We start from the raw sequence: 15,862 nt of genomic DNA, 5'->3' as shown, positions 1-15,862 counted from the left end.
CCAAAACGTGCCAACAGTGAAGTCTGTAATGTTTGTCTTTGCAACAACAATGTCCTAAATGTCATTGTTTTTTTGTTTAAATAAACTCAAGGGTTAGAGTTTAGTCACTTCAAGATTGATGGTGTCAATAAACAGCAGCAGAGAGGTGCAAGTGGAGTGGAGAATATAAACTAATGATTTAAGTAGCTTTCTGTTGCCTGTTTTATATAGGTGGATATAAACTTAGTGTGGTTTAGTGCAGCAAAATGTTACACGTGAAATAATGTAACACATTTGTGCTTTAGTTGCTGTGCAAGATTAGTCACTAAACCRACGTTTTGTTTGACTCGATTATCTCAAAACCAAAACAACAGAACACCCGCTGCTGTCACGTCTTGTACTTATATTTCATTTTGTTGAAAGTCTAGATTACTACTAGATTACAACTTTCACTCTGACGCTCACGAGCATCCGTGGTATCAAATCTCTCCGTTTCTCTTTCTCTCCCCCAGTCTCAGGGCTCACCATACTCAATGAGCGGACAGCGCAATGTCAGAGCGCTCTGGGCAAACTGCAAAGGGGAAGGAAGGCAAAACCAAGTATGCGTCTCTCAACTTGTTTGATACATACAAAGGAAAGAGCCTTGAAACACAAAAGCCTGTTGGTGAGTATCACGAGTGCCACGTCCAGTTTTCTYTGTACTTTAGAAACATTTTGTCTTGTGCTCTGTGTTCACTCAACTCCTGGTGAGCTTCTGTTTGGCAGAGATWGTTTTTCGTCGTCACATATTGTCTGTTAGAGAGTTTTATAGGCAGGAGAAAAATGTCCGGGAGGATAGAGGAATGGCTCCTGAGTCAGCTAAGTCTCGGAGCCACCTGTGTCGGAGGCTTACTCGTGAATGCTGTTTGACTTCTGTTCTGAGGCCCCAGTTTATGTTTTATTCAGAGGCTTCCCACCACAACCAAGCAGCTGTCCTCATTCCCAGACCGCCCCACACACACAAAATTCATCCACTGTGCGGGATTTTATGTCTCTTTAAAGAACGATAAAGTCACCTCGTAAACTCAAAAGACTTCTTTATTTATTCCCAATATTCTATAATATTTCAGGCATTTATTTGTTTTTAATCCCTAGAAACAAAATTATTAAACTAATACTATCAAGGTTTTGTAACCTAAAGCTTCTTCCTCATCTGAATTGCTAAACCCGTCAACAAACTCGATCCCAGACCCAGTATTTTGCAGGTGTCTGGTTTCAGTGGGTCCATCTGTGCTAATGACCTCCTTTTCTCTTTTCTGCARCAGTTCCCCCCCGCCATGGCCTGCAGTCTCTTGGTAAAGTTGCCTCCGCGCGGCGTATGCCACCCCCTGCCAACCTGCCCAGTCTGAAGGCGGAGAACAAAGGCAACGATCCCAACGTCTCGCTTGTTCCCAAAGACGGCTCAGGATGGGCAAGCAAACAGGAACCAGCAGACCCAAAGAGGTAACATGCAGCGTCAACGACAGGCGGCGGTTAAATGTAACATCTGGTTCTGTTTAGCTCAGACGCCTTGTTTATTTATTTATTTATTTATTTATTTACCCCCCTCAGTACCGATGCATTGTCAGCAGCGCAGCCGGAATCGCAGCAGCCTGTGGCTTCACAGATACCTGCGCCGACCTGTCCGAGAACCCCACCAGCTCCAGAGGTGAGGAGGACCTACTATGACATGATTCTGTGTCAGTAATCATAGCCGATACAAAACCTGTCGTGTGTTTCTTCAGCCCCCTCAGGCTCCGCCCCCAGCTCCAACCCAGGCCGTAGGGGTAAGGTCCTGGGCACAGGCCAGCGTTATGCATGGAACACAAGGAGATGGTCAGTAGTTTTGTCTTCTTTTTGTTTTAAGTAAGTTTTTTTGCATTTCGTTGTTACAATTTAAACTTTTCCGCAGGTGGAAGGGGATCAAACCTACCGTCGCCATTCTCTCGCGAGGAATTTCCCACCCTGCAGTCGGCTGGCGACCAGGACAAAGCTGGCAGAGAACAGGCCACTGCAGATCAGTGGTATGGGCCCGGACCAAGCCTCCGCCCTCAGAGTGAGCCATTCCCAATGGATGTTGTTCAGTCAGGTCAAGTTTAACGTTATTTGTAACGGCGTTAACGTTACTCCTGTTCGCTGTCCTCAGACGTTACAAGTTGGCGGGACGGTGGGGGCCGAGGCCTGGCGCCCACCATGCCTGGGGAGGGGGTGGTGGAGGGGGGAGCAGGTGGAGTTCTGGTGATGGATGGGGCAGCTGGGATCCCCGCTCCAAACACCCAGATCCAAGGGCCACCTAGAAATCCTCCTGCAGGCAGCCCCGCCTTGCCTCTGCCTCAGCCTCCTGTGGGGCCTGGCTTTCCTCAGTACCGAGGGATCATACCTCCCTTCGTAAGGAACCTTTCTCCTGACCTTTAGTTTTTACCTGTATGAGCTGTGTTTTATGTTCATCTTCCTCTCCTTAGATGTATCCTCCTTACCTGCCCTTCCCAGGCCCCTACGGCCCTCAGGGGCCCTACAGGTACCCGCCACCTGGAGAAGGACCGGCTCCAAGGTAGGATTTCTTTAGATTGTATCTTAACACACTTTTTTAAAATAAAGTGGTCCAACTTTTGTTTCTCCATGGTGTTTCAGGTTCCCTCGTGGGCAGGGTGGTCCTGACGGCAGGCCACAGGGTGGCCCGCYGGACTCGGGTGGAGAGGCGGTGAAACGGCCCTCCATCCTGAAGCAAGATGACCTGAAGGAACTCGATGAGCTGGACCACGATGGCGACGATGGCTGGGCAGGTACGYGAAAGTCCCTGCTCACACCTGAACATCTAATGTGCATAAAAACATAAAAAATAATACTTTGAAGTAGTTTTAGTAACTAAAACTAGGAGTCATAAATGATGACGGTTTCACCTTTTTTATTTTTTACAGGCGCTCATGAGGAGATTGATTACTCCGCCAAGCTGAAGTTCAGCGATGACGAAGGTGATGAAGAGGGAGACGAGGAGAAAACTGAGAGCAAAAATGACTCACGGTACGGAAGCGAGTAAATTTATTAGTTCATATCAGTAAAATACAGCTTTTGACCTTCATTAGACACGTTTTACTGCCGCTGAGCTTCTTTTAAATTTTGTTAATGTTTTTGCACTCAGTGAGCAGCAGAGATCTCAAGATGCTCCCGCTGCAACCTCTCACTCTCGGGCCTCGGACAGCGGCGGAGAAAGCCGTCGCACARCTCCCTCCAACGCTGACGGCGCCCCCCAACCCCCCTCCAGCAAGCCAGGATGGGCCGAGGAGGGGGGCAGCGGTTGGGCGAGCCAGGGAGCGATTTCCAACTACCAGGTAGTTTGTCTGACAGCATCAACAAYGAGCTGCTCTGCTCCACTATCCGTTATAGGCTTAAGACTTAACATAAAATAATATTTTAATTAAATATTTGTGTTTTCCTACAGCGCACATTGTAGCTTTCAACGTAATTTAAAGAAAAGTTGCGTCAAATAAAAATGCTTATATATAAATACATTTTTTCTGCAAAGTACAGCATTAAAAAAACATTAGAAAAAATAATTGGGTGGAAAAAATACAGAATAGTTATTGAAACTCTAAAAAAGCACGCTGTGTTGCACTAATGGCATCCCCGGGGCCACATCAGGCCAACGGTTGGGCCCACCGATGAGTTTATTTAAAATAAAACTAGAATTTAAATAAAAAGATTATTAAAATCTGAGTGAAACATTTAAAATAAATAAATGACGAACATTTTCACCAAAGAGGCGATTCAGTTAGATGAATATTTGTTTGACTTAGTCATCCTGATTTTGAGTTTATTTTAAATAAAACCAGATTTTAATGACAGTAATTACAGAATAGCCCTGATCTGTGTTTTAAACCACTCAGTAAGTTTCATAAATTCATTCAAAAAGAACAAAAATGTTCTTTATTGTCTGATTTATACTGATTCATTACAGCTGCTGGGTTGATAAAGTCTGTGAGACTTTTATTGAGCATGTAGACGTATTAATCAGGAAGCAGCAGTCGGAGCTGARGTTACACAGCAGATAAAGGGATCTTCATAAACCTGGTCCCTGTCAGGACTTTACCTGATACCTGACATCAGATGGGGACCTCTTCCTGTTTGAATTCTTGTATCCGTGCGGATCCTCACGGTGGAAAGTGGTTAACTGTCTGCCTGTATACAGGGACGCAGGCCTGGACTGGGTGGTCCCCGGGAGCAGCCCTCCCCCCCACCTGGGCCTCTCCTTGGACAAGGGCCCTACTCCTTTTACCGACAGGTAGACACCTGACCAGGGCCTCATAGACGAGTCATTCCTCTCATGACCTCATCCACAGCTCACGGATCTGACAGCAGTCATTTTTGAGATTTTAGTTCGCCTTTTTTTCCTGAGTTTTTATCATTTACGACGTCATTCATCAAAAAGGTTTTTTATTAAATCTGCGCAGGATTTAAATGTGCGTCACATGAGATTAAATCTGTTGCAAACGTTTAGGAACGGCCACACAACCAGGGTGCTCCTCCCGGCCCGGGGAAGCCTGCTCCTGCCCAACATCAACCAGCAGGAGGTCCCGCCTCGTCCCCCCAGCCTGGCCTGCTAGTCCACGGCTCCCAGGGCGACGACGAAGACGAGACGTGGCGCCAGCGCCGAAAGCAGTCGTCCTCCGAGATATCCGCCGCCGTGGAGCGAGCGCGTCGCCGCCGGGAGGAGGAGGAGCGACGGATGGAGGAGGAGAGGCGCGCCGCCTGCGCCGAGAAGCTGAAAAGGCTGGACGAGAAGCAGCAGCAGCAGCAGGGCAGCGGCGCAGGAGGAGGCAGCAAGACCCCCAGCCTGGATGGAAACTCTACCGCTGCTACCGCCGGCAGCCCCAGCCCCTGTGTTTCAGCATCCTCTCCCAGCGTCAGCCAGCCCCCCTCCCCTTGTGTCGACACCGAGGAGCCTCCGGTGCTGGCGGTGCAGCCGGGTCCTGCTGCAGGAGGAGGTGACCGGCGGAGAGCAAGCAGCAACAGCAGCTACGACTCCAGCGCAGGTGAGTTTCGCACATTTACACCAGAGGAGGCTGTTTGTTCAACCTCTTAAGACTCAAGGGGTTTTCTAGGTTTTTTTTCTCAAAATACCATCCTGAAATGTAACTGAGTTTATCTCAGCATTTAGAAACTCTACTTAAATAATCTTTGTATCAAAATAAAGCGAACATTTGGGAGATTTCATCAGAAGTGTTAGTATTAACACAGCTGCTGTTGTTTTAGAGATATTGAGGATGGAACACTATTTTTTATTTTTTTATTTTTCACTCTCACCTGAATAATTTTTGCATTAGACAGTATATAACCCATTTAAAACCATAATGAATCAGACTAAAATCTCTTGGAAACCATAAATCCACTTGTAAGATTCATGCTGCTAAAATGAACGCAAAGTTACAGAAGTTTTAGTAAAGAAATAATTTAGCGTTTTGTCATTCTGCACAGGACAGACCGTGATGATACCATTAATAAATGTTAAGGAATCTTAAGTTTTTACATCCAAAAGTTATTTATTTTTTCTTACCTGCCTTAAAAGACTTTTAAGGTTTTAAGACGTGGAAAAACTCAAACTCGCCTGCGCTGGAGTRGTAGCTGCTGTTGCTGCTTGCTTTAAAAGTTTTTTGTTTTTGTTTTTTTGTCCAGATGTCCAACAGGTTCCACAGCCGGCTGCTCCACAGCCTCAGCCGACCACGCTGGACYTTCCTTCACCGGTGGAGGCTAAAGAAGAGGCCATGGCCAGCCCTCACATTCGAGTAGGAGGTGCAGCAGAAAGGGTGGTCGACCCAGTGAAGGTGGAGAACTCTGGCGTGGGAGTGGTCCGTCAGTCCGGAGTTCCCCCCGGCCCGGGTTACTCCAAGTACCAGAAGTCTCTGCCGCCTCGTTTCCAGAGGCAGCAGCAGGTCAGAATCAAACTGAGCTGCAGGTTTTGGTTTCACTCTCAGCGTTCACGCTGCGTTTGTGTTTTTAACCTGACGTCCGTCTCCTCTTCAGGAGCAGCTCCTGAAGCAGCAGCAGCAGTGGCAGCAGCAGCAGCAGCAGCACAGTCAGGCGTCACAAAGTCAGCTGTCCCCTCAGCCCCAGGCCCCCTCGCCCGGTTCAACCCCCCAACCAGGACCTGGACCAAAGCAGGGCGGACCCATGTACCAGCCCGGCAGCATGGTCCGACCTCCACCTCTGCCCATGAACTTTGACCCTCGCTGGATGATGATGCCCTACATGATGCAGGGTCGRCCCCCGCCCATGGATTACTACTCAGCCGGCATGCACCCGTCTGGTGAGGAGTGAAACGGTTTATTAATTTTAATTAATAAAAGGCTTCAGTCACCTAACGACCTCTCCTTTCAGGGCTCATCGGTCGTGAGAGATCCGACTCAGGAGGGTCTGGGTCAGAACCTTTCGACAGGCAGCAACATCCYGGTCACCCTCACCGTGGAACCCCCCCAATGGATCCTAAGCTGGCCTGGGGGCCGGAGGTTTTCTCCGGTGGAGGAGAGAGTCACGGCCTGACGTCTCCCCTCAGACAGAAACAGGCACTCGAGGAGGAGGACGTGGGGAAGGCTTCCAGGTATTTAATTTATTRAAGACGCTAACAGAGTTCATGCAGGCTCTGAAAAAGTCTAAAATTAGAAAATCAAAATTTTAGGCCTAAAAAAGTCTTAAAAACACCCAGATTTTCATCCAAGGTCTTAAATTTTATTATGTCAAGTCTTAATTTTTTTACTTTCGATCATTCCTGAGGAGTGTCGGCTGCACAAATAAACAGAGTAGAGAGCCGTAATTAGAGATCTGTCTTTATTAAGGCCTAAGTTTGCTTTTTGTCCTGTGATAACTGCAGGCAAAAAACAGCACAGTTTGCTTCAATGTTTTCAACCTCTTTGACGCAACAACACCCCCCCCCCCGCATACGCTTGTTCTCCTGCCCAAAAAACAAAAGTTCAGTCATGTCCACTGCTTGTGGTTTAAACACAGGAAAGTGTGTTTTCAATCAGACTTGGCTGATCTCAGTGATTTTTTTTTCACTCAGTTGGAAGCGGTCCACAGCAGTCGATATGAGGGTCTCAGATAAGACTTTTTATTTAAAAAATTAGTGTTCTTGTATTAAAATTAAATATTCTTTAATAGCTAAATTGATAGCAATAAAAGGTTTCTATTTTAAATTTTCTGGGACCATTTGAATGTTTCTGTTAATGCATTGGTTCAGTCGTAAATGTCAGTCCTGATGGTCTTAAAAGTCTTTAAAAGGTCTTAAATTGAACTGAAACCTGCAGGAATCCTGGTTAAGATTTTATTTGTCTTGTTTTAAAACTTGTTTTTCTTTCAGGAGCGACACGCCTCCTCACCGCTTGCGAGAGTCCGGTTTGGGACCAGTCCAGCAGCCCAGCTCTTCCTCCGGGGCGTCCAGTCAGACTCCCCCTCCTCCTGTGGGCGCTCAGGTCGGCCCCCCGGCAGGCGGCCACCACCCCCATCACTACATCGGCGGGCGCAGTGGCTACAGCAACTTCCCCGACCAGAGCGTAAGGGTGCCCCTCCACCAGCAGCAGCCGAGGCCGGGCGAGCGGGGCTTCTCCCACCAAGATGAGGGGACGCCCCGGGGGGCTCAGCAGATCCAGATCTGGGGAGCCCCTCACTCTCATTACGACCGTAACGGACGGGCCGACGTCCCCGCCGTGGAGGGCAGCGCCCACCTCCACCACCATCACCACCCTCAGCCTCAGTACCCGCTCAACCCCCACAAGCCAGAAAGCAAGAAGAACGACCCGTCTCCTCCCCTCCACCAGCCGTCCCTGTCGTCCTCCTGCTCCTCCTCCTCCTCCTCCTCTAACAGGGAGGAGAGTAAAGCAGCTCAGCATCATCACCCGCCACAGCGGGACGGTGATTCCGGGATGGGTCTGGGTGAACGCGGCGCCAGCAACAGTCACGTGAAACCAGAGAAGACGGGTCCGACGTACGCACCCCATCCCTCCATCCTCAGCAACCAGACCTCGTCTCAGAACCACGCGCAGCAGCACCCGCATCCCAAACCCAACCAGAGAGGAGGGCGCGAGCACAAYACGGAGACGCAGTGGGGCCCTCGGCCCGGGAGCAACAACATGGGCAGGGGGTCCTCTCARGCCAGGAGGGTCACCAATGTAGGAGGTGGGAACAACCCCCGTGGAGGGGAGGACTCGTTCAGTACCCCGTCGGACCATAAAGCCTCCAACCACACAGGAGGCAGCAATCCCAACAAGAGGGCCGGTCCGATCAAGAAGCCGGTGCTGAAGGAGGTAAAGAGAGAAGGAGGTGAAGTTAACGGAGCAGAAAAAACAAGCGCAGGATCTGGAAAAGATAAAGATCAGGATCAGCCCCCCTCTGTGAAGCAGGACGCCCCCCCTCTGTCCCAGAATGCTCCGGCTAAAGACGAGACGGCCCCGACGGCTAAACCCAAGAATGGAGGGAAAGAGCGCCCCTCGGGTCGAGGGTCCAAAGATGTGGACCCCACATCTTCAGGATTCCCTTCTAGGAAAGACCGAAACCGATCTTTCGAACGAGGCGGCGGCTCCCACCACCCCGGAGTCCCCACCAAAGGTGGCCGAGGCGGCACCAGAGGACGAGGAGGAGAGTTCTACGGGCGAGGCCGTGCTTACCGGGGCACCTACACGGCCAGCGCCGGACCAGCCGTGGTGGGCCGGGGCAGAATGGGCGGCAGGAGCGGTCGAGACTACCGCCCCTCTGTCGGCGGCGGCCACCACCAAGAACCCAAAGTGGACGGACCGGGTCGACACGGTCAGGAGAGGTCCCAGCATAACCCGGCCAGAGCCAGAAACCACAGCGAAACCCGCAGCGAGGGCTCCGAGTACGAGGAGATCCCCAAGAGGAGGCGGGAGAGGGGCTCTGAGACCGGCAGCGAGAGTGGAGGCAGCGACCCGGCTCACTCTGACAAAGACAACAACCAAAAACCCGCCTCCAAGAACTGTTCTGACCACGTCAGCGCCGCAGGAACCGTCTCCTCCACTCTGCCCCGGGTTTCCCAGGCCCGTGTCTTCACCCCGAGGGGCGTGCCCTCCAGGAGGGGCCGGGGCGGAGGGGGCGGCGGAGGGGGGAACGCCTACAGAAGTAGCGGCAGCGTCGGAGGAGCACCTGGGGGACACCGGCTGGGACCCGGCTCAGGTTCTCACACCGGGTCCACCAAGTCCACGGGCCGTAAACAGCAAGGTCCACCTCAGACCTCTGGACCAAAAGACCCGGGTCGAGGAGGAAGCGCCGGAGACAAAAAGGACAAGGTACCTGATGGAGGTCCAGCTCTGAATCAGGGAACTAATCCCCCTCAGCCGTCTCTGCTGGCCCCAAGCCCCCCTGCTCTGGCTTCCACTGAGAACGGGGGGCCGACGGCCCAGCAGCCCCCGACTAATCCTCCACCAAACCCTGTCGGGCCCAACGCCCCCGCTCAGCCCACAAACCGAGGCCACCCCCCCGGCGGGTTTGAGAGGCCCCCCAGACGAAGGCGACACGGGCGTTCTCAGCACCAGCAGGACAAGCCGCCACGCTTCCGCAGGCTGAAGGAGCGAGAGAACGCCGCGCGCATCAACGGCGGCGTGGGGGTCATCGGTGGAGGAAGACCCACGTCTCCGGCTCTGAACTCGGTCCAGGGCAGCAACGGGGCTCCAGTTCCCGCCCCCGTCACAGGAAACGCCCAGAACCACAGCGCCACGCCGGCTGCCAACAGCTCCAACAGCCACCACCATCACCACTACACCCAGGGCAGCAGCGCCCCCGCCCACCCCCACCACAACCACGGAGCCAAGTCTCCGGACTTCACCAACCAGAACTCAGACCAGGCCAACGAGGAGTGGGAGACCGCCTCGGAGAGCAGCGACTTCACCGAGTTCAGAGAGCGGGACGGAGGAGGAGGAGGAGGAGGAGGAGGGAAGCCCTACACCCCGCACCATCACCACCACCTGGGCAGAGGAGGCGGAGGCCTGGCGGATCGCGACCTGACCAGCAAAGATCCCTCTGCGAACAAAAGGAGCTTTTCAAGCCAGCGACCCGGGATGGAGCGCCAGAACCGGAGGGTCAACACCGGTGGCGGAGGAGGAGGAGGAGGAAGGGGTCCCCGTGGCCCACCCGGGGGCGGCCCCGGCGTGCCCGCCAACGGCGGCGGGAACCGCGGAGAGAAGCGCGGCAACTGGCCGTCACCGAAGAACAGAAAGTGATGGATTTAAAAAAAAAAGTTGGATTAAACCCTCCCCTTCACATCTTAATCCCTTCAGATTATTTCACAGCTTATCTGTTGGCATCTTTAACACATTAGTGCATTGTGCAGTATATAAAGATGGTATTTATATTCACCTCCTCTCACCTCTGGCCCTGCTTCCTTATTCTTTGTACCGTCCGTTATTGTAAATTTCTCTTCGTTCGGTCTTGCTCCCCTTTCGCCCCGCCCCCTCGTTATATTTTTAACCCTTTGACTCCTCCCCTCCCYGCTGGATTATAAAAGCATGTGGTTGTGCCGTGAAGGCGCGCGCCGTTTCGACGGAGGACATTGTACACGTTCTGTTCAAGAGCACAATCTGTTTAAAATGTGGGATTAAATTGGCCAGGCTGCTTGGATTGGGCTCACTTTTATATTTGTAATTAGATTTGTACCACACTCCGGCCTCYGGTCGGGTCTGCAGTAACTTCCTTCGCAGACCGAAAGAGTGAAGAGTCATCTTTTAACATCATTTTCTGTTTTTGTGTTGTTGTTTTTTTGAAGCAGGTCATTAAGTACATTTTTACTAAACCTCCCATCTCCTGGTTTCTCTTCTGTAACGTTTGTGTGAAAAAGTAATTTCTCAACATCAGTGTTTTTGCTGCTTGTTCAGGTCTGTTTTTTTTTTTTTTTAATTGTTGACCTGCTCTGACATTTCTTTAAATATTTGTTTTATAGGAACGAAGGCTTCTCTGGCCTCCTCGTAGCATAATTCTCACCCRGCAGACAACAAGAGTTTTGTTCACCCCCTTTAAAGACTGTATCCACGGCTTTATTTGAACAGTTTTCTTCAGTTACCTCCGTTTTATGGAAACATTTTTTTCTTTTTTTTTTTTTTTTCCTTGAATTGAAATCTCGTCAGGAGGGAAAAAACGGGAAATGTAGGTCAGGATGTAACGTTTAATAAAAATGTTTATGCTTCAGTAGGTAATATTTTCTGATAAGCACTCCTCGAATGAAAGCACCCGTTTTTTTTATTTTTTATTTTTTATTTGTACTTGTGCTGCAACAGGACGTCCTTCCTGCTGTCGTCTGTGGAGCGACAACTCTTCACATCAAGGATTTTTTTTTCTGCGCGCAGAAATAAAACAATTTGTGAGATTTGACCAGAATGAGACAAATATCGGTGTTAGGATCACAACGTTAAAGATTTTAATCACACAAAGAGACTTAAAAGCAGCACCCGACGTGAACTAAATAGATTTTTCTCACCTGTATCAGTTCTGTCACTGCTGTAAGTTGGGGTTTGTTTGTATTTAGATCGTCTCCGGGACGGCGAAAGTAGGGCATTTGATGATTTTTTTTATTATTATTATTATTTTTTTTTTGTGTGTGTGTGTACGTGCGTGCTTGTGTGGATGTGTGTTTGTAATATCGGGACGGGGGGGGAGGACCAGAGTGTTTAACACGAACGGCAAGCACTTATCTGCCTCGTTTGCCCATGCGTGATTCAACTGATTTATAATTAAGACAACTCTGCTGTTTTGGTCTGCGCAGCCTATGAAAATAAGAATCTGCAGCGGGGGATTATTACTATTATTATTATTATTTTATATATTTTTTCCACCATAAACCTCTTGGCATGAAAACAGATGGGTGCTGCTTGTGTTGCCTGCTACTGGTTTATAGCTGTACATTTAAACACTGGCTCAAAGAGTCTTTCATCCCTCCTTTAATGTCCGTGTCATTATTGTATGTACCCATGTTTAAAAAAAAAAAAAACCAACAAAAAAACAAGAGAAGTAGTGTATTCCAGCAGAAATTTCTCAAAAGATTGTATTTTGTTTCCAGCATTATCGAGGTACCCTGGAGTGGTTCAAACTGTTTTTAGCATTTAAAGGTTTTAGTAAAGGAACCGTGATAAAACACACATGTATGTATATTGGTATGTATCTTTTGAGTTTTTGTCTACCCCAACTTACATTCCCACAAACAAATGTTGCAACTTTTTTAGTTCAAGGGAGCAATGTACAAGCAGAGAAGTGTCTTATTATAATAAAGTTATACAGAGAAGGCAAAGTTAAATAAAGTACTTTTGATTTAATGGAAAATGTGAGCGCGTGTCGTTCTTGGAGTGGATTATTTTCAGGAGAAAAAGTCTCATCTGCACATCTAAAAGACATTTCTGCAGCTTTGATTTATGTTCTGCAATTAGTCTTTTTAGGGTTAATCTACTGAACTAAATTAGATGTAGAACCAATGAATGCTTTAATAAAGACCATAAAAAGAGCTAAAAGCACCTAGAATTTTATCTGTAAGTAAATAAAGGTTTAGTCATTGGTGTTTGTTGTGGTTAAAAATCTAAAAGAATAAAATATTTGCCCCTTTCATACAATTGGCTTCCTAAAACAAAACTTAGATTGCATAAACAACACATTTGTATATGACAAATACCTGCGAGTGTAATACCGGAAGTCAACAGTAGGRGGCAGCAGCGAGCCGGAAGCCGCCGGAAAAAAACCAGAAGGACCTTCTAGGACCTGGTGTCCATCTTATTTACACCACCCAGACTGCTAGGTTGACGGATTCTTTGAGGCTGCATAAAAGTTACAAATCCGGGTAAGTTGAACCATGTAAGCGCGTATCTGCACAGAGAGGCTGAAACKCCGGGGCGGAGGGAGATCATGAAGGGAGGCTGTGATCATTCTGAGGTCGGGCCTGTTTTCTGATGCGGCGCAGTTAGCCGCTTAGCTCAACGAGCTAACAGTGGCTACATTCAACGTGAATAAACATATTAACTGTCTTATATAAATGTAAGTATTTGTCGTCAGTGAGTGAGATGGATTCATTAAAAACACATAAGGTGAAGGTTTCACAAAAAATACTTTAGAAATATAGTGGTTTATGAAAGATTAGCATTTAGCTTAGCTTTAGCTATTTACGTTTGAGATGCTATTTCTTATTACCAAGTCATGATAGTCATGATTAACCAGTTTAACAATCTGTTATTGTACGTTTCAATAAAAGTTAACAAATCACGTTGTTAGTAATGTGAAGCTGCTTAAAGTTAAAGCGCAATGTTGCGTTCACGTAACGTTGACAGAATGGGGAAAACACAAAACTTGTTGCACAAGGTGTATGCTAATGTATGCAATCACATGAGACAAAACTGCTCCTGWTTGTCTTAAGATGATGTGAATGTCTTTAGATTTGAAACATTAAGAAAACACAACACTTTAACAGATTTAGTGTTGATTTAATTATTATTGTTGTTATTATTTTAATTTTGCAGYTCATTAGAGATGAGCAGTTCAGAGGAAGTCTCGTGGATATCTTGGTTCTGTGGACTGAGAGGGAACGAGTTTTTCTGTGAGGTAAGTCGTCTGTGTAAACTGTAAACGTCAGCTGTCYGGCAAGGTTTGAAGGTCAAATTACTTTTACTTTACCTGCACACACATTCAGTAAACAAACCTTTGTGTGAACTAAACTGTAATCCCAAGCTGATGTGCTTTATTCCTAATTCCAGTTTAATTTCTCCAAACACAGGTGGATGAAGACTACATCCAGGACAAGTTCAACCTGACGGGCCTCAATGAGCAGGTTCCTCATTACCGCCAGGCCTTGGACATGATCTTGGACCTGGAACCAGGCATGTTTTTTTTATGTTCTCAGTTTAATACAAACAAAGGTTTTCTTCAACAACTTAGAGTCACTTTAAACAGATGAGTTCAGAAGCRTGTACCTATTTATTAGGGGTGCACGATAACTCATTTTAAGAACCAATACCGATAACTTTCTCCTTCTAATGGCCAATAACCAATAACATGCCAAGAGGTAAGACTAGTGAAAAATGGGTAGGATCATAAAATAAATAAACAAGATGAAAATCAAATGACACTGTAAATTATACTATTTGAAATAAACTCTTAGCAAACAAATATCTCTTATAATATATCAAATAAAACAATTTCTCAAATGGCCATTTTTTTTAAATAAGGCACATTAATTAAAAAGACCTTTAACACTGATCTCAGATTTAAACAAAACGTGCATCATCTGTTTTGAACTTGTGGAATGACTTTTTCTCTTTTGTTAGCTTGTTGTTGTTAGCTTGTTGTTGTTGTTAGCATTTTAGCAGAATGGTCTTTGTGCTGCGTCAGGAGTTAACAGACTTTACATGTTCTCAAATTGGGAGTAGTTGTTCCGATGTTCATAATTATAAAGTTTGTAACATACATGGTTAATTGGTAAAATAATATTAATAATTCTTAAAATGACTGGTTGTTTTTCCGCATGGAGTATTCTCATTATTTTTCTAGTGAGAAAGTTGTTTTTTCCGACGCAACTTGAACGCTGCTCGTTGTGTCGGACGGGAAGCGGCTTGGCCAAAACGGATAAAAATAAACACACATTCTCATCGCAGTGCTGACAAACATGACACGCATTATCGGTTCTGTTGTTATGATATCGGGCCGATAACTGTCGTGCACCCCTACTATTTCTGCACGTTTTAAAACATCTTGACGTGCACGGAGCGCTGCAGTTTTGCAGCTCTTAAACGGCTCAGATGTTTGTTTCTTCAGATGAAGAGCTGGAGGACAATCCCAACCAGAGCGATCTGATCGAGCAGGCGGCCGAGATGCTCTACGGCCTCATTCACGCTCGCTACATCCTCACTAACCGAGGAATCGCACAGATGGTAGGCACCAAAACCACAGCTTGTGAAAATCTCTTTTTAATGACTTTCTAATTAATGCATCGTTTATGTTGTCTGGCTTTGTGTTTGCTTCTACGTTTGTAGCTGGAAAAGTACCAGCAGGGAGACTTTGGGTATTGTCCTCGTGTCTATTGTGAGAACCAGCCGATGCTTCCTATCGGTGAGTGAATAAAAGTTTTTTTTTTTTTTCGTGTTTAACTGGAGCTAAAAGTTCTCCTCGTCCTCCACAGGCCTGTCAGACATCCCCGGAGAGGCCATGGTGAAGCTTTACTGCCCCAAATGCATGGACGTCTACACGCCCAAGTCCTCCCGGCACCACCACACAGATGGAGCCTACTTCGGCACCGGTTTCCCCCACATGCTCTTCATGGTTCACCCGGAGTACCGGCCCAAGAGGCCRGCCAATCAGTTTGTCCCACGGTTCGTACGGCATTCATATTTACTCAGACTACAGGGGTAATCCTGGGTGGAGTCTGTTTGAAGTGGCGGGGACGAGGGAATGACTCGAGAGTCAGACAAACTGTCGGGGTGGGGCGACGGTACATCGCTGCTCCCTGAAAGCAAATTCAGATGTTCTCATTTTGGTCTAAATGCTTTGTTGGACGAACAACGCGATCACCTGATGTTTGTCTCCCCCCCAACAGGCTCTACGGGTTCAAGATCCACCCCATGGCCTACCAGCTGCAGCTGCAGGCCGCCTCCAGCTTCAAGAGCCCCGTCAAGGCGATCCGTTAGAGCGACGACATCCTGAAAGAGAAACAACCGGAGGAGATGAGAGGAGAGGGGGGTCACCTGGATTTCACAGAGCTCTTCAGATGGCCCCCCTCCCCTCTTCGGAGACTGTATTATTTTGATTTAGATTAGGGTCTATATTAAAAGTGTAAAGATTTAAGTGTGAGCGAGACATGAACACACACACACACACACACACACACACACACACACACACACAC

At 47.8% G+C, this 15,862-nt stretch overlaps 2 protein-coding genes across 2 annotated transcripts; both read left to right on the top strand.

Annotated features, from left to right (window-relative positions):
* Positions 1 to 459: 459 nt before the first annotated feature.
* Positions 460 to 12,303, top strand: prrc2a (proline-rich coiled-coil 2A). The gene is made up of 15 exons (XM_014034547.1): positions 460 to 643; positions 1,284 to 1,461; positions 1,570 to 1,666; positions 1,743 to 1,833; positions 1,910 to 2,053; positions 2,144 to 2,385; positions 2,460 to 2,548; positions 2,629 to 2,780; positions 2,916 to 3,018; positions 3,137 to 3,326; positions 4,493 to 5,027; positions 5,668 to 5,924; positions 6,016 to 6,298; positions 6,370 to 6,589; positions 7,346 to 12,303. The coding sequence occupies exons 1-15, from the start codon at positions 529 to 531 to the stop codon at positions 10,212 to 10,214; spliced, it is 5,565 nt and encodes a 1,854-aa protein (XP_013890001.1). The 5' UTR covers positions 460 to 528; the 3' UTR covers positions 10,215 to 12,303.
* A 400-nt stretch (positions 12,304 to 12,703) lies between these two features.
* On the top strand, positions 12,704 to 15,801 carry LOC106537173 (casein kinase II subunit beta). The gene is made up of 7 exons (XM_014034549.1): positions 12,704 to 12,811; positions 13,485 to 13,566; positions 13,739 to 13,841; positions 14,776 to 14,891; positions 14,994 to 15,069; positions 15,140 to 15,329; positions 15,554 to 15,801. The coding sequence occupies exons 2-7, from the start codon at positions 13,495 to 13,497 to the stop codon at positions 15,642 to 15,644; spliced, it is 648 nt and encodes a 215-aa protein (XP_013890003.1). The 5' UTR covers positions 12,704 to 12,811; positions 13,485 to 13,494; the 3' UTR covers positions 15,645 to 15,801.
* Positions 15,802 to 15,862: the final 61 nt, after the last annotated feature.

The sequence above is a fragment of the Austrofundulus limnaeus genome, unplaced genomic scaffold (assembly GCF_001266775.1).
Source record: "Austrofundulus limnaeus strain Quisiro unplaced genomic scaffold, Austrofundulus_limnaeus-1.0 Scaffold2163, whole genome shotgun sequence".
NCBI lineage: Eukaryota > Metazoa > Chordata > Actinopteri > Cyprinodontiformes > Rivulidae > Austrofundulus > Austrofundulus limnaeus.
Note: the sequence above shows the minus strand (reverse complement) of the source record. Positions and strands in the feature narration are given on the sequence as shown.